Source organism: Nicrophorus vespilloides, unplaced genomic scaffold (assembly GCF_001412225.1).
Source record: "Nicrophorus vespilloides isolate i.1.1-1 unplaced genomic scaffold, Nicve_v1.0, whole genome shotgun sequence".
Taxonomy (NCBI): Eukaryota; Metazoa; Arthropoda; class Insecta; order Coleoptera; family Silphidae; genus Nicrophorus; species Nicrophorus vespilloides.
This window is the reverse complement of record NW_017099570.1, coordinates 10,439-28,191: the sequence shown is the minus strand read 5'-3', so window position 1 is coordinate 28,191 and position 17,753 is coordinate 10,439. Positions and strand designations below refer to the sequence as shown.

Sequence of the window (17,753 nt, the reverse complement as noted above, 5' to 3'; positions counted from 1 at the left end):
TCTTGGTGGTGCCCCGAAATGAGGCAATTTGTATGACCGAAATGCCGACGCGTCTCGTCCTGATTGATGCGTTCTAATCCACACGAATCTTTAATCCCTAATCCTTGCCAAGGATGTCGAGGCTGAGGCTCAGAGTGCTGCTTCGGCCGAAGAGAAGCCATTTTGTGTTTGACCATTGTTGGGAAGCCATTGGCGAGAGACCATGCCGGGTGATTGACAGGACAACAGGCCCACAGGACGAATGGGAAACGTTTATATTTTATTACTTCTTTCTTTCGCAGTCGCAGCACGGATTCTCTCTCGCTCCTCTCCGTCGCAGGGACTAATAAAATCCGCATCTTTAGATGGACACTCACGGATAATTGCGAATACCAAAAATGAAGGGGAAGAGGAGGAAGAAGAAGAAAAAGCAAAAGAATAAGAAGAGAAGCAGCAGCAGCAGCGGCAACGACAACAACGGTACGAAGAAGAGGAGGAGGAGGTTGAGCAGCGGCTGCAGAAGAGGATGAACAGGAATCCTTCTCTCTATCTTATTTTATGCACCTATGTGCATTATTAATACCGATCGCAGCCTCAACCTCTCTCTCTCTCTCCTCCACCTCTTCGCTTCTCTCTCACTCTTTAACCATCTCACTCCTTCTTCAGCTCTTTGCGGCCTCTCGTTTTTATTCCTTCCCCCGGCAGATTAAACGAGATTTACGAGAAACAGGTTGTACATTATGCAGAACCCACTTCTGCCCAATTACAACTGCTACATAGGGAACTGTCACTTTAAATAACTCTTTCCCCGATCCGCACACATTCGCCAATAAACTCACCACACCTAAGAACTCCTTTGCTCCTCTTTTCCTTCACTCTCTCGCACATTACTTCACCAAATCCTTCATCCCTTCTTTTACGAGCAATGCAAAATTGATGGCGCCATTTACCAAACTTCAGGAAGCTATCACATCTGCAAGAATAAGTTCAACAACATCCATTACACTTAAAAATAGTTAAATAACTTCGTTCCTTGTTGTATCACGATTAAAAAATTTAATTACATTTACCAATACAAATCTTTTAAAATGATTACAAAGTTTCCGAATACATTAATTTAATATTAAATGTTATGTTTATATGTAAATTATTATATAAGTAGAATTTAGCTTAATATGTGTATATGTGTAATATTAAATTGCTAATATTTTTTTAGTAAATTATTTTTAATCGTTGAACTCTTATTAGTAAACATTGTCAACGAATATTGTTATATAAAAATATATAAATTTGTTAATAATTATTGGAAATGCTCTTGAAACAAACTGGCGTTCTCGTCGTTGAACGTGTCGAGGTTGCTGTTTTCTTCGGCTTCAAAAGTCCATGTGCTCCTCTCCACGACTGCACCCTCCTCTTTGGAGACGATAAACACGGGGAACATGGTGCTGCCGTGCTGCTTGACCTCAACCTTCGGAACGACTTCGATCTTGATCTCCTCCAGGTCATCATCAACGTCTTCGTCGGTCTTCTCCTTCGGACGCACCGACTCCACGCCGTGACAGATCCCTGTTATATAATTACTCGCATCGTTCTGCGTGGGAAAATCATCTCCGTGCACCATCATCAGATGAACCTTGAAGTCCCTAGCTAAATTCGTCTTGTAATGTTTGCTTCCTTCGCAGAACTTGCACTCGTACATGCATCGTCCCGGATGCTTGTTCGTGGCCATGACGTGCTTTCGTAGATTCTCCTGGAAAATGAAAGAAAGCAAGCAAGCAAGAGGATGAGTTTTCTGGATTTGCATAACTGCGAAGTGGTTATTTACCAAATTGTTGGATCGGTAATCGCAATGAGGACAGACGAACGGCTTCGAACCGGTGTGGATTCGCTCGTGCCGAACCAAATGGAATTGGAGCCGAGTCGTGAACGAACAGTGCTGACATTTGAACTTCTTTCCATCCTCGTGCATCGTCTTATGGCTACCAACAATTAATACGAATTATAACAAATAAAATTTAACACCAACATCCTACTTAATTAATTATTAATATTTTGGTACGATTCATTCATTTAATAATTTGATTATTCAATATTAAGTTACTTTTTGAAGTTCCTTTTGAATTTTATGTTCTTTCAAGCAATAATTAACATAAATTATGATTAATTTTAGTCCTTTTAGATTTTTGTTTTTTTCATAATCTTCTGGATGCGACCTTTGGATTTCTCCATGGGACGCATCTGACCAATGGATGATGACGATGATGGTTGTTGTTGGTGATGGGTGAGTGGGGAAGAACGCGTGCGTTTGCACAGGCACTGTGGGAGAGAGGTGAGGTGAGGCCGGTGATGCGTCCAGTCGCCGGGACAAGCGGCTATTAAATTGCTGGATTTATGGGTGATTTAATTACTGGGGAATATGCTAATTGCCCTCACATAATTGGACGCGTATAAATCCATTTTTGTAATTTATCGTCGCGATCGTAAATTAAAAACAGTGAAATACCAGTAACAAAAAAAAAAAATAATGAAATTAATATGAATATGCGTACACGTCCAACAACATAATAATATAATGCTCTGCATAAAACGGAAAATCAGTCTGAAAGCGACAAGAACATGGAATTTGCATTCAATCATTTGCAGATTAACACACACATCGTGTGTGTACACATCCGAAATCTCTTCTCAGTCGCTTTAAACACGAAACGCGACTGACGAGGCTACAATTTATGACTTTCTGCTTTATTCACATCATATTATTATTTTTTCTTTTTGTTTAAATGTTATTTCCCACGTTTTAAAACAACAGCAACTTTCTTTTTGTGTAAATTAATTCATGAAAAAAATCATTAACAGTATAGAATAAAAAAAAAATAATATTTCAACATAAAAGTATTATAAATTTAGTAACAAGAATTTTCAGTAAATGCTCTTAGTAATAGGTGGAAATATAAGAAATTGGTGTTATGTAATGTAATTGGTGGCTGTTATTTTGTTTGGGAAGTAAAGTAAATTGTTGTTTAGAGAATGGAATGAGGCGATGCGACGACTGGTTAGGCGCCGCATTAAGTTAGTCGTCAAGACGAGATTTTCTTTACATCCTCGTCCTTTTTTTGTACTGTTTGTTTGTTCGTTGGATGGTCGCGGTCGTCCAGGCTCCTTTCGGATTCAGAAGAACTAAGAATGCGAGGGAAGAATGCGAGCGCGCGATAAACGGCAAGGACATTCGGGAGGACGCGGAGGAATACCGCACCACCGACGACCGGTCGGTTTGCAGACTTGCTGACTTGCTTTGCCGTTTGTTAAGTGATTCCTGGATAGATAAGGGCATTAATTGCGAGGCTCCGGTGCGCTCGCTCACTGCTCCTGTCAATTAACCGAACACACCGTGGTGTTTGTCTAATTTATCTGTCCCCCTTCGAAATGAATGCACTGAACCGCTTTTTTTACAACCCCCCTTTGGTTTAATGGCCGCAGACCGGGACCTGACCGGGGTCCGGTTCGATCTGCTACATGCTAAAGTATATGGTATGTACGGTCTTGTAAGATGGCTAAGATGTTAAGTACCGTTTCAGCTGCTGGACACTCTTGCCTCGGTACTGGCACAGATCGCAAGGATAGTTCCTCTCGTCCGAATGCGTCGTCATGTGGCTCTTCAGGTCCGCTTCGCTCCTCGCAAAATGGACGCAAGTCTCCACCGGACACCTGACCGTCTTTCCAGTATGCACCAGCATATGCTTTTGCAACGTCGAGCTGCAAAGAGAACGAGAAAAAGATGAAAGAATTAATTTCAATTCGTTGATTTACTGCGGTCGATGGGCGTGCTGCTAACTCAGACACATACCAGAAACGAATATAAATAAAAAAAAACAACATATAAATACAAGACGGTCGAGATGAAGAGAAAGAACTATAAGGTATTATATATATGTATACAATATATATGAGAGAAAGAGAGCGAGTTGAAGAGGTGGATGAAGAAGATGGAAAAAAAAAGGAAGACATTGGGCGGCATCTCAGGCGCATATAAATCTGTCATAGCGATATTGTATTGATGTTATTTATGTAGAAATCAAGCAGTACCATCATTCCCATCAATCCCGCACTCGGAGGGCAAGCGAGAGCCGAGAGAGGCCTGCATCATCAAAATGAAAAGTTGGCTTGAAGGAAGATGGAGAAGAGGAGGAGGAGGCGACGGTGGAGGAGGAGGAGGAGCAGGACGGAGGATTAAAATCTTTGTGATTAGTTGATTGCCGGCTCCGATTCCCCGCATATAAATTTAATACAGAGTTATAACTTCTCTTAATTACTTTTTATATTTTATTTATTGCCCTTTCGAAACAATAAACTTCTCTCTTCCTCGCATCATCCTAGATCCTTCTTTTCTGTATATATACATTTTTTCTTCTTCTTCTTCTTCATCATCTTCCCCCCATTATTTATTTATTTCCATCATTCGTGGATGCATTCGAAGTGCGGCAGGAAGGGAACAAAAATTAATTACAAATAAAACGACGATGTTTTACAACCTCGTAAAATCAAACACCCCGAACTCTCGGGAATCGTTATTTATGGACCGAGTTTCGTGTACGTATGTGTATATTTTTTCTTCTTCAAATTGATCTTCGAATGAACATAGAATTCGGAAATGAGATGGAAATGTGATCAGGAAACGAGTATAATCACATACGTTTTCATATTGAAATACATATAATTATTCAATCATAGAGAAAGCTTTATTTTTTTCTAATGAAAATCTATTCGATACTAGTCATTAATCCATAAATTGATCAATTAAATTTGTTAAGAAATCTGAAACTAATAATATAATAATGCAATATTAACTGATAATTTATACATTTTTGTACCTGATTTCCTATCATTGTTGCAATGAATATTGTTATAATCATATCACAAATTACTATGTTTTTTTTTTTTAATTTTCAACAGAATAAGTAATTTTCAGCCCTGATTTAACAGAAAGTATATAATTTTTGGCTATAAAAATGGTAGTTAACTTTTTTTTGTTGTTATCATAATGCTATAGTATTCATCAAAAGATGTTGCGGTTGCTTGCCCGAACAAATTACATGCTTGATTGAATGGAATCCATGATGTTCGACTGCAATTAAACGTCCACTATAAAACGCAGATGGTCATCAGCAAATGCAAGATGTAGGTAACGTTTACCTGAATCATCCGTATCCTACCGAAGTTGAGGTTTAATGTTGTCGATTTAATTAAATGCTATTATTCAAACGATTTATTATGATGTAAACGTTTCTTCATATCCTATAGAATATATTTTGTATATTTTATAGAATTTAACTTAAATTTCATAAGTTTCGTTGGAAAATTGATCAAATTTGGAGGAAATTGAAAGTATTATTTTAGAGAACTAATGTGTTGTATAAATTTGTTATTGTAGCTAAATTTAAGAAGACAATTCCTGATTAATGGTTACATAATACGTATTTAATATATGCAAACCGTTGTCCTGTGTTCGGTCGAGTATAGTATATGTTGTGGGAATGTCTGGTCTTATTAACATGAATTATTGATTGAAAATTAATTAGAATTATAAATTAATCGACTAATTATGCGAGAACTCCCCCCAGAAGAAAAGAATTGCTGTACATCGTCATTAGGTGGAATAATGAAAAGAGAAACGAATGGCATCGCATCACCTGTTTCGACTGAAAGAAAGGACAGAGAAGAAGAAGCAGAAGGGACTCCTCTCCGATGTCTTCAATTTATATTTTAATTGATCTTTAAATGATCCGAGTGACTGAGTTATGCTCGCAATTAAGACGGCGCCGCAAAAGGAGTACAACCAATTTTCGACCATGCCTTCTTCTTCTCTCTTATTTCTTTCTTTCATCTGACCAAAAATGGATTTATCTTGGGCAAATCGTTCGGCTCGACTCGATGAAGCGGTGACCATCTAATCTCGAAGACCAGTTCGTAAATACACAACCTTCACAATATTTCACCTAATGGATGGACAAATAAAGGAACGAGGGAATAAATATAATGGAGAGACGGAGGTAAAAATGTTACTGGTAATTAAATGGAAAATAATTGATAAGTAATTTGATAGTTCGTTAAGGCAGCCGGGGTTTGGTTTACAAGTAGTCGATGGTGGATAGAGAGAAAAAGAGTATTCCGGAATTTGTGACAGTGTTAAATGCTGTAATGCACTTCGGGTCATATAAAATGCTCTTGGAAATATGCGTGTGTATGCGGAGACGAGTAAAAGGAGTCGATGAAGAAGTGGTGGAAGTAGAAGAGAAGAAGACGAAACCGAAGGAGGCGGATGAGGAGGACGGGCTCCGTGCATACGTAAACAGGTTCTTGCATATTATTAACGACATTCGTCATAAGTCACTCATTATGGGTCGCTAATCTGCGCCGGAGGACCGCTTCCCAAGCTTTGTCACCTGACCAGGACATATCTCATGTCATTAGCAACAAAATATACTATAAATAACCAGATACTTCTCCTCCACTTATTTATTAAATTCCGTTTTTATGGCGCTGCCATTTATTTTAACTTCAACATAAACTCGCCAACTTCATGCGCACTTTTCCATCCCGCCAATGCGAAGAAGCAACAACAAAAAAAAAAGTATATATAAATGAAATACAACATCAACAACAACAACAACAACGGCGACTGCAAAATAAATTTAATAAGAAAAAATACCACCGACAAAACAACAAGGGCCTGCATACATTTACAAACTCACACGAAGCCGTCCTCATCATCATCATCTTCATACCCACAGTCATTCCCAATCTCAATTGCAATCTTACAAATTGTTACCGCCGTCTTCATAATCTAACATTAAATGATTAAAATTCTTAATTCCATGATTTCAATCTACAAGAAATATTACTATTTTAAAAGTAAAGTTCTTTGAAAATAAATTAATTATGTTAGAAAAAAACTGTACTTTTTGTTAGTTTGCTTTAGATTTCTTTTTTTTTGTTCTCTTCTTATTTTATTGCGAGTGATGTTTATTGGATGGATGTGTGCTGTTGGAAGGCTATTTAGTTAAGATAATGTTGTTGTGTAGTTGGAATAGATAGTAATAATATAGTTGTGTGGAGTGCAGTAAAACGTGAGGCGGTGATTAAGTCTAATCACTATAATATTCCCCGGCTACCATCCATGGCTTGGGTGCTTTAGCAGTACTTGATCGGATGCACATGTACACGCTGCACGGAGCGTGTACTATATAGTACGAAATGGGAGGCGGTTGGTTGGGATGGTGCGAAGGGCGCGAAAGGCGTCGAAGGAGTAATTACTATTTATCACCAAGGAAAGACGGCTGAAGAGAAGAAGGAGGAGGAATAAGGAAGCAGTAGAAGGAAACCGGAGGAGACGTTGAGGTGGTGGCGGCATCGAATCATGCCAATCTCTCTAGCCAGCGAATTTTTAAGCCCCGCGACGGGATTTATTGCATACTTTTAAGCCGCCCCCGACGCTCGTAAATTTGAGGAGACTCCTTTTTTACCCCTGCGATGCATCCACCAACGATCTGTATGTGTGTGTGTGCGCCCGTGTCTTCTCTTCTTTCAATGATGCATTGTCTTTCGATTCGAAGAATAGAAATAATAAATTAAGGACGAAGCACCACCAACACCACCTTCAACTCTGGTGCTGGATGTAGCTGTCGGCGACGAGACAACCTTTCCATCAAACTCATCTCTTTTTTTTTTCTTTCTTTTCCTCTTACACACACTCTCTCTCCCTCGTATCTTTTCCACTCGTTTCATTTGCTCCTTCTTTCTTCTCTCCGAATGTTTGCCAGAGAGTGACACAACCTACTTTGCATGATCGCGCCGTTCCCACTGTCATACTGATAGAATATATGATAATTGCGTTTTCTGAACGAATGGCCAAAGTTTCTTCGTGCGAGCAGAGTACGTCTCTGTATCGGAGAGGAAACATTGGGACAGTATATATGATCCCTGGATGTCTCGTCGCTCTGTCTCAACTCGTATAACTTCATTTTGCATTTAATGCACAGCCAACCTCCGCGAAGACGACCATCATTAACTACACTAGAGACTCCATAAAAAGTAGCTAGTTAGATACGTTGTTTACGAAACCTCCGCATATACTCACATTGCACACTCAATTTTAATAAATGATTATTGTCATCATTACATATAGAAAATAATATACATCATTTCCTTTTAATTCAACTATAAATTAAACTTATATAAATAAATTAGAAACATTGTAATTTACAAATATTCAAAATCAAATAAATTATTTCTAAGCTTTTACATCAATTATGTAAAATTTTAGATAAATATGAAAATTTCTATAATAGGTAAAATTTTGATATTATACAATTGATTGAAAATGTGAAATTAAATGTAATGCGTTATTATAAAACTAATGTTTACATACTAATTATGAAATTAGAAAAATTAATAAACTAAATACATGTAAAAGGTAAATATAATTGATTTTAATCATTAGTTGTCAAGGATCATTAAACGTGTAAACTCATTTATATGCAACAAATTAGTGATGGATTTGAAGTATGATTATAGTACCGTTGATATTTATAGGAAGATGTTATATAATTGCTTCCTGGATGAGAAAAGGGAGGACGTTGAAATGACTTAAACGCTTACCAGAGCATGATTATATTTTTGTTCCTAATTAAACAATTATTTGTCATTGATTTACTCATTTAATTATGTTTAAAAAACTTTTAAAATATATTTTTTACAATAATCAATAATTAATGTATTGCTAATGTATTTGCGATGAATTCTCGGTAAATACTTAGGAAAAGGTTTACTCAACATGAAATACTATAAAATTTAGCTACCATTTTTTATGTAATATTTGGTAATTAAGATGCGCAGGAATGCGTAGGAAAAGAGGGGACGTTGAAATGACTTAAACGATTACCAGAGCATGATTATATTTTTGTTCCTAATTATACAATTATTTGGCATTGATTTACTCATTTAATTATGTTTAAAAAAACTTTTAAAATATTTTTTTAGAATAATCAATAATTAATGTATTGCTAATGTATTTGCGATGAATTCTGGGTAAATACTTAGAAAAAGGTTTACTCAACATGAAATACTATAAAATTTAGGTACCATTTTTTATGTAATATTTGGTAATTAAGATGCGTAGGAATTTTTCTTTTTTGTATCCAGTAGTAGTAGTAATTGTATGGTCTTCAAGACTGTTATACGGGATTCCTCGTTGGACCCGGTAAATTAGGATTCCATTTTTCGAGGGCCATAAATATGAAGATGTTTATTATGTCGGTGGGCAATTTATCTTAACTAGCAGCTACCCATAATAGTAATTCCAACTAGAAACTAGCAACCCCTCGCGCGACCACCCGCTCCCGTCCTCATCCTCATCCTCCGTCCTCCTCCGCCTCTCATCCCGCACCGGGTAAATAACTTAAGCATACATTAGACCGGCAGGTCTCCTATATATCAAAGGGTGAGTCCAGTGCGCTACTTAAACACAACTCAGGGAATTATGAGATAATACGTTAGGCAAATGTCTGCTTAGGCCTTCGGTGCCATCCTCCTACTCCTCCTCAACCACCACCACCTCCTCTTGTTCAGCAGCCACCTCTTGGCTTACAAATCATGTCCTCTCTGCTTGTGTGTGTGTTGAGTTTCAGCGGCCACTAATGCGTGCCAAATGGCCACCAGGTGGTGCATCCCTTATCATCAACGGTTTCCCGAAGATTGATAACCCAAATATACCTAATTTTCCTTTGATGGCAACCTCGAATCTTCACCCAAAAAAAAAAAACTGTAGCATCCACATACCCATTCCCGCGCTAATGTCCGTAATGCAGTAAATCGCCCGTCCCTCAAGCATCCACCACCACCACCCACAAGGGTGGCGGGAATAGGGAAGAAGTGAATAGTTCACGTGTGTTCGCAGCACCCCACTTTTCCGGTAATTTATGCTTCATATTTTGCGCTAAACGTACAGTAATTAGAGAATTGTGGTCCACGTGAAATATAGGTGAAGGGTTCGGAATGTTTATAGTAATTGTGACTGCCTCAAGCTGCATGAGATACTGTGGACTTGTGCCAACAACCAGAGCCGCCACCGTCTCCCTTCCACAGCCGAACCACCCTGTAGCACTGATACACACACATCCCCGCGATGCATCATTCAACGATTAGCTAACATACATTTCATACAAATTTTACTTCCAAAGATCATTACTATTTTCCTTTAACATACAACTAATTAATAGTTAAGTTATATAAACATAATCATAATGTAATCAATAAAATAAATACAATAATTCAATGTATGTGTATCATTGCTACGGATGATAGGTTTCGTAATACTTATTTAGTTAATTTCGGATCGGGAATCGGCATGAAGCTAATTAAGGTTCTGCGATACGGATCTGGCTCTGAACTTTTGATTTAAAATCTGTAAACTCGATCTGGCTTAGCCCAGTTGCGCGCCCATTTATTACATCAGGATGTGTAATTTAGACGATGCCAACTTCGCTAATCCATTATTTCCGATTTTTAATATATTCCCGTAGCAGATTTATGAGTGGACTAGCTAGGTAGGTGTACGTACGTATGTATGCTGTACTTGTTTCAGTTGTTCTCTCCATTCTCCAACAACCGTCGCTTTGGCAGTCGATTAGCAGGAAATCGCGCGGCGCTAAAGGGAGATACAGATACGGTCTGACCTTATTGTTTATTTTCATTTTTTTTTTGTTTTGTTTTGTTTTGAAAATTTTATGAGAAAGAAATGGATGGACTGCAATGAATCTCCTCTTCATGCCCTCTTCTTCTTCTTCTTCTTTTCCTTCTTACATTTCTATTGGTGGATCGCGTGGCGTGCCGATCATAAAACATACATCCACGTCATTAAAGGCAGTTATTAACGCCGAGATATTGATAAGTTTTGCTTGAACTTTTTTCCAAGTCCGCCCAATAAATAACGTTTATTTCTTTAGTTTGACATCCAGTTAATCATTCTGTTTATGCCAGTGACTCTCCTCCTCCTCCTCCTCCTTCATCCTCCACCCCTTCACCTCATCCTACTCCACCACCTCCTTCAATCCTACCGCCACCTCCTCCTCCTCACTTCGCCTCATCAATTCCTTTTCTTTCTTTTTTCAACGAGTATAAATGTAAATTAAGATTACGACTTCGATTGCTAGACATTAAATTGGCGGCGTCTGCTGGACGGACTGCTATATACAAAGCTTTACAGATGATTGACTTCGCAGTTCGAGCATTGCTAACTTTTCGAATCAACTTCAATAAATCAACAATCTCCAAGTAATTAAGAATTACCAATCTTTAGAAGTAATCTATTTATATCATAAATCATGATATTATACACACACAAACATTTTCAAAATACACATTGTTAGAATACTGACCTACTAATTAATAGTAATACAGATTTAACTTATTTATTATAATCTTAATGAAACTTTTGTCTATATTTTTGATGTATCAATGATCTTTCATAAGATTTTTTGAACGCAAACTTTGAATAATTTCGACTTCTCGAATGACTTTAGATGGAATGACTTTAGTATTAACAGTTTGTTTCGAAACTTGCGAGTTTTCAAATAACGTCAAGTAAAGTTTCGCAAACTTTGAAAATAAAGTTGCGCTTCCTCTTCGCCCTCATGTAACAATTTCCAATTACCAATTAGTATTATTCTAGATTTTATGTAACTTTGATTAACTTTAATAAAAATCCATCAAAGTTTATATTATTATAGTCAATCTTGTATGTGGTAATATAATTTTCAAGATGCAATTCGTCGTTAATTATAATAATTTAATAAAAATAAAGAAACAGAGTTGTTTTCGTTAGTCTCTTCGAAAATGCGCAGTAAACTTATAATGAAAAAAAAAAATGTTAATTAGCGTGCATAATTTAATGAAGTAGTTTAAAGGGCAAAACCGTGTAGCTAGTAGCAATATGCTTATGGAACGTTGTCTGTTTTTATGGATTCATCCGGCTCTTTCGGCGAAAAGGGCGATTCCGCCGCCAACGCCGCCGCCCCCGATGGATTGTAGTTAAAACAAGAGACGAAACGCGCTTACTAATAGCCTCTTCAAACTAATTTATTGTTAATGAAATTATACCAGAGCTGCAAAAAGCAGAAATCGTCCCTGTTTACGTTTTATCTCGCTCCTTGTTCCTCCGTTTGTTTTACTTGCATCATCTTGCTTCGTTTTTTTTTTTGTTTCTCTCTGTACTTCTTTAAATTCGCATCCAGCGCCTAGGAAGTCATCACACTTAAACCTTAATTACATTAAATCATTCCACTTTATTAAAGTTGAGCGCCGCGTTTCTTATTTCGTACTCTTTTTTTTTTTGTTAAATATGTTATTCGACGGTCGTTTTATTTTTGGTTTATTAAGATAATTCCAGTGTGAGGAAGATGAGAGTTGTTTGTGTGCGTGAGAGAGAGAATGTGCTTTATGCCCGAATGTAATGCACATCTGGATACAGATCTAAACGCTGCTTTAATGGTTAATCAACATGCTGTTAGTGAGCCGAGCCTCGGTATATTTCATCCAAAGAGAAGTAGATGGAGATAGATAGATGAAAACGTTGAAGACGGGAGGCGAGGAAGAGGATCCTCGTCCCGTCTCCTTCTCTCTCTCTCTCTCTCTCTCACTCCCTCCCTCGCCTATCTCCGATGTCCATCTCAGCCCTTGTTTATCCCATCTTATAATACTTTAACAGTCTTTACTGCAAATTGCATCCACCTCTTTAAAACCAGTTTCCAGAGAGCGGCTCAGATTCGCCGGAACGCGCGCACTCGCAAAAGACGGGAACCCCCTTCGAGCCCCCCACACGTTCAACAAACAAATCACATGAAGACATACATATATATATGCATGCATCCACATACATATACACGAGAAGCAAAGAATTCGAGCGATCTCTCATCAAATTAATTATTAACCAATTTCTGCTTCCCGAAGTAACCAACCTCGTCGTACCGCTCTTTACTTTTTTTCCTTAACCAACATTATCGTTATTATTTATTCTGGGACCTTTCCCCCCGTCCCCCCACCACCAACGTCCTTTCTTCTTCGTCCGCGCGCCGATTTATGATATTCACTTTATATGCATCCGACATAAATTTAATTATTTTACGACGACGTGCCGCCACCCTTCCCCCTCGCCATCGCAGCTCTTACACTCTTAATGACGAAACAGTATAAAAAAAAAGAGAAGCGAAGAGAAGAAGTTGGGAAGGAGTCTTCCTTTGCATATTTAATTTATACCCTCACAAAACATACATACGCTCGCGCACACATACACAAGTCGGTACAGGCAAGTCCGGACACTTGATCAATAATTTATGAAAAACGAGAGGAAACAAAAAAAATAGATTACATTTCCATTCCGATTCGGGCTGCAGACGAGGAGGAAGACTGGTATGGATGGAACAGCCAACGTCCCAAGTACTCGTTCGTTGTTTTGCTTCTTTTTCTCCTTTTTTTTTACTCTTCGTCGTCTTCTTCCTTTTCTCATTTATGGACGTACAAATTACCATCGGCTTCTTGATCCCGGAACGTAAATTACACGGGTTGCCCTCTTATTATTCAATCGTAAATTAGATTTATCGAAGGAAAACAATCTTCCGAAAACCATTTCTCCGATTATTATACATATTCTTTTTTATCTTTGTCGTCAGTCAATTTCTTTTCAATAATCAAATTGATTATTGTTAAGAAAGAAAATCCTATTTGAATTTGTATCATGTAACACAATTTATCAAAATCAGCATATTTAATGTAGCTAATAGAATAAACTTCAATGGTACGATAAAAGTTGAAAGAATATTATTTACAAACTTGTAGTTGTAACATGTAAATGATCCTATTCTTGGAAAGCTTTTGTCATTGAGATGGGGGGTGGTGTCGAAAGGGAGGCGTTTAAGTTTACCTTTCTGTTGTGGTTAGTAATAAAAGCTGCAATAATTCTTTCCAGCTTTTATGCGTTTTTAATCTTGATTTTATTTATTTAGCTGCAAACACCTCGACAATGGGACAAGGCAATGGGGCAACGAGCAGAAGCAGGCATAAATTACCGGGTTTAGTTTACGGGCAATAAAAGTATGGGATGTAATAAGTAACAAATAAGCATAGTGAACGGACTTACTTTTTGTTGAAGTGGACGCCGCAAATGGCGCACAGGTAGCTGTGTTCCCTCGTCCTTCCATCCGTGGGTGATCTGTACTCTCGCTTCGGATCCTCGTGGATCTTCAGATGGGCTTTCCAATGGCTCTTACGTGCGAATTTGGCGCCGCAAACGTCGCACCTGTACGACTTCTCGTTGGTGTGGTTCTGGATGTGATAACGTAGAGAGGACTTTGGATAGGTAAATGTGCACAGGGGACATTTGTAATGGTATGTGGTTTTCGAATTGCTGTCCGTCTGCGGAATGCCTTCGGTGTGCAAAGCTTGATGGTATAGCAGTTCCGAATTGGATTTGGTGCTGTATGGGCACTTGTTGCATTTGAACGGGTTATCGATGATGGTGAATTTGCAGAGCTTCGAACGGATGTGTACGGTGAGCTCTTGAGGCACCGAAAACTTTTCGCCGCATTGGACGCAAGATGGTAAGCGTTCAGGATGAGCTTCTCTTAAGTGGTCTTTCAATGCTACGAAGGTTTGAAGAATCAAAGAGCAGTATTCGCACTTGTGTATTGGTTCCGGTTTGTTCTGGGCTTTGCATCTGTGTTCTGGGCTCTTCCTATGCGAGACACTCTCTTCCAACGAATCGAATTGCAAGGAACATATTGAGCAGTAAAAATTCTTGATTTGGTGGTTATTAGATATGTGGACTTGCAAGGTTTTTAGAGATTTAAATGTCAGGTTGCAGTGTTCACAAATTTCCTTCATCTGATATTCGTTGGTAGAGGTGCTCGAATATTGATGGTCTTCGGTTTTACAATGGATCCTCAATTGGATGTTTAGCATGAACTCTTCGGAGCAAGTGGAGCATTTCAGAGGTCTAATTTTTTTAATAACGATTGGCACAGAGCGGTTAATAACAGAGATGACCTCTTTGTGCTCGATGGATATAAGATGCGAGAACATCGTGTCGTTGTCTTCGCATGAGAACTTGCAGAAAGAGCATAGGATGTAGCCGGGAGTTTTGTCCATGGTGCTTTTGTGGTCGGCGGAGTTCCAGTGCTGCAAGAATTGGAGGTGGGTGTTGAAGTAGAATTTGCAGGTGCCGCATTGGTAGGGTGAATGCAGTACGATTTTGTGCATGTTGTCGAGGACCATGGCGTGGGCTTCCGGCGTGTTGATGTCGCCTTTGCGGCAATGGTAATGCGAGATCAGGTGCTTGCCCATCAAGTGAGTGGTAACGCGACTCTTGCATACCGAGCATTTCACATAAATCCTCCTTGCCGCCCTCTTCCTCTTCTGACCGCCCTTCGGCTCGACGGCATTTTTCATAGTGTCCTCATTGTCTTCTCCGACGGCATGCGGCCAATATTCAACGGGTTTCGCTTTCGTTTCTTTATCGGGTTTTGTATTCAAATGCGGCGAGTCGTCGAACTCTTGCAGCGTCCGCTTTAAATGCAGCTCGGACTTCAGGTGCCGGTCATAAACCACTTTCGAGGCCAATTTTCGATTGCACGGTACACACCAGAAATCCTTTCCCGACTTCTTCGACTGACTCGAGATTTTGATCTTCGACTTGCTGGGTGGATTCGGTGCTTCCGGGATTTCCGGTTTCCATTTGCCCTTGGTGTGACTCTGCGGTGGTATCAGACTCATCCTCTTCGGCTTCCATTTACCACCGGTGTAACTAGGTGCCGGTTCCGTGTACTGCGGCGCCCACTTACCACCGCTGGGAATGTATTCATCATCGAAATCGTCGTCTTCGTAATTCGTGTCTTCACTGGCTTCATCGGTATAAACCGCATTGCTTACATCTTCTTTTTTAATTGAAGCGTTTCTGCTTAAATTATCAACTGCTTTTATTAGCTTAGTGTGGTTATCACCGGTACCCAACTCCTTCAACTGATGTCCTCCTATCCAAGCGTTCTTCCCAGATTTTGATTGCTCCTTTTCCTGAATTACCGCTGAAGTCTTGCTGCGCGTCAGAATGCCGGTGAAGGTTTTACCACTCGTCGATGGGGCGACCGTCTTCTTGCTGCTACTCTGCAACTCGAGGCTGGAGAAGAAGTCGTCGGCTTTCAGACTGAAGGCATAATCTTGCGGGAGGAGTTCGCTGGATGGGGGTGACTTTGGAGGATCGGGTTCCGATTTGACGCAGTTGTTCTTGCGATGGGTCACGTAGTTGTCCAAGCCGGTGATGGTCTGATGGCACTTCAGGCAAAAGTGCGAGTCCTCCACGTCGTCGTAATCGGCGATCATCTCTGGAAAGACAGAAAAACGCAAAAAATAAAAGTGAGGGAGTGTTTAGTCAAGTTTCCGAGGCGAAGGGAGATTGAGATTTGTCGCATCGGGGGCGCGTTTCACGGGGCTGTCGTCCGAATAACGAGCTTCCCCATCGATCCGGACCCTCTCTATACACACAGTCTCTCCTTCTATCCATGGTACATGCATACGCCACCACCTCCGGGATGGACTCACATCTCTTTCTCCCTCAAATACTCTTACATACATATACATGCATAGACGGATAGAGTAAGAGAGAGTGAGAGAGAAAGATAGACCGGCCGCAATCATTCTTAATTATTCATCGCCCCTTCGAACATAATCTAACGCCGCATAATATTTAAGAGGGAAGAGAAAATGCACCTGCACGGGTATAGGATTACGCAATAATAAATAGCAGTTGTCGTTGATAAGTAAATAATGTCAAATGGAATATGCATGAGGCACCGCAGGCGATGTATCAATTTGCATTCTATCTTTTCCTTCTTTCTCACTCGCTCACTTCTTCCTACCACCTCGAGAAGTCCTGTCTTTGCGCGATGATTTTATTAGATCCTTCCTTCCTCACCATTCTTACTTCTATTTTATTCATTTACTCCTTTCTTTTTGCACCCGGAAACAAAAACAGAAGATCTTTCTTCTCTCAAACACTCATACATACTCATTCGAAGAAGAGATAGAGAGAAAGACGTGAAGGCATACGTAGATCCACGCCCACGCTAAACTTGACGGGGTCGACCGAGTAATGGGTTCAGACTGAACTTGTTATGACGCGATCCGTGCTCCGAATAACTAGACTCGTTACTTTGGTCGGGATTATCTTATATGTCACTCCCCGGGTAAATACAAGCCTGATATATGCTTATTGGCAACAGTTAACCGGATCTATGGGCTCCGACCCAAAAACTTTCATAATTACTTGTGCATCCACGAAAATTGGACCTCATCGTTTCCAATTTATACCGACCGGCGGGGGGACTCCCCCTGTTTTGGCCTTCCTCCTCATCCTCCTCTTCGTACCCCCGTCGCAGCCGCCGACGGAACCGGCTCACATGCATTAACTGAGACGACGAGTCGATGTTGCCGTGTTTAATTAGGTTAAATACCATCGGAGCATTTCATTCTTAATGACCTCACACACTTTGGTAAACGCCATAATGCCTCTGCATATCCACCAATCTTGATTCCCTCCTTTACCGCATTTTTCCACCATCCACTCATCTCTATTTAAAGAACTTTCCTACATTCCGAGACGCATGCAAATTATCATTCATCTCAAACACACAACTAACATATGAATGATTACTTGTCCAATTGTTCATAAATAA

The 17,753-nt window shown here is 39.5% G+C and overlaps 1 protein-coding gene across 2 annotated transcripts; it reads right to left on the bottom strand.

The window, feature by feature from the left end:
* Positions 1-1,232: 1,232 nt before the first annotated feature.
* On the bottom strand, positions 1,233-17,394 carry LOC108564760 (zinc finger protein 99-like). 2 transcript variants are annotated; one of them, XM_017923872.1, is made up of 5 exons: positions 17,345-17,394; positions 14,168-16,403; positions 3,547-3,732; positions 1,805-1,958; positions 1,233-1,729 (listed from the first exon to the last, which is right to left on the bottom strand). In XM_017923872.1, the coding sequence occupies exons 1-5, from the start codon at positions 17,370-17,372 to the stop codon at positions 1,280-1,282; spliced, it is 3,054 nt and encodes a 1,017-aa protein (XP_017779361.1). In that variant the 5' UTR covers positions 17,373-17,394; the 3' UTR covers positions 1,233-1,279. The 2 variants fall into 2 exon arrangements, with proteins under 2 accessions (XP_017779361.1, XP_017779362.1); XM_017923873.1 differs by lacking the exon at positions 17,345-17,394 and adding an exon at positions 17,087-17,105.
* Positions 17,395-17,753: the final 359 nt, after the last annotated feature.

Coding starts and splice junctions, on each gene's coding strand:
- LOC108564760 (XM_017923872.1), bottom strand. CDS start 17,372: ATGAGGTCCAATTTTCGTGGATGCACAA. Junction 16,404..17,344: donor CAATTTTCGTGGATGCACAA/GTAATTATGAAA, acceptor CTGTCTTTCCAG/AGATGATCGCCGATTACGAC. Junction 1,959..3,546: donor AGTGTCCAGCAGCTGAAACG/GTACTTAACATC, acceptor AATTGTTGGTAG/CCATAAGACGATGCACGAGG.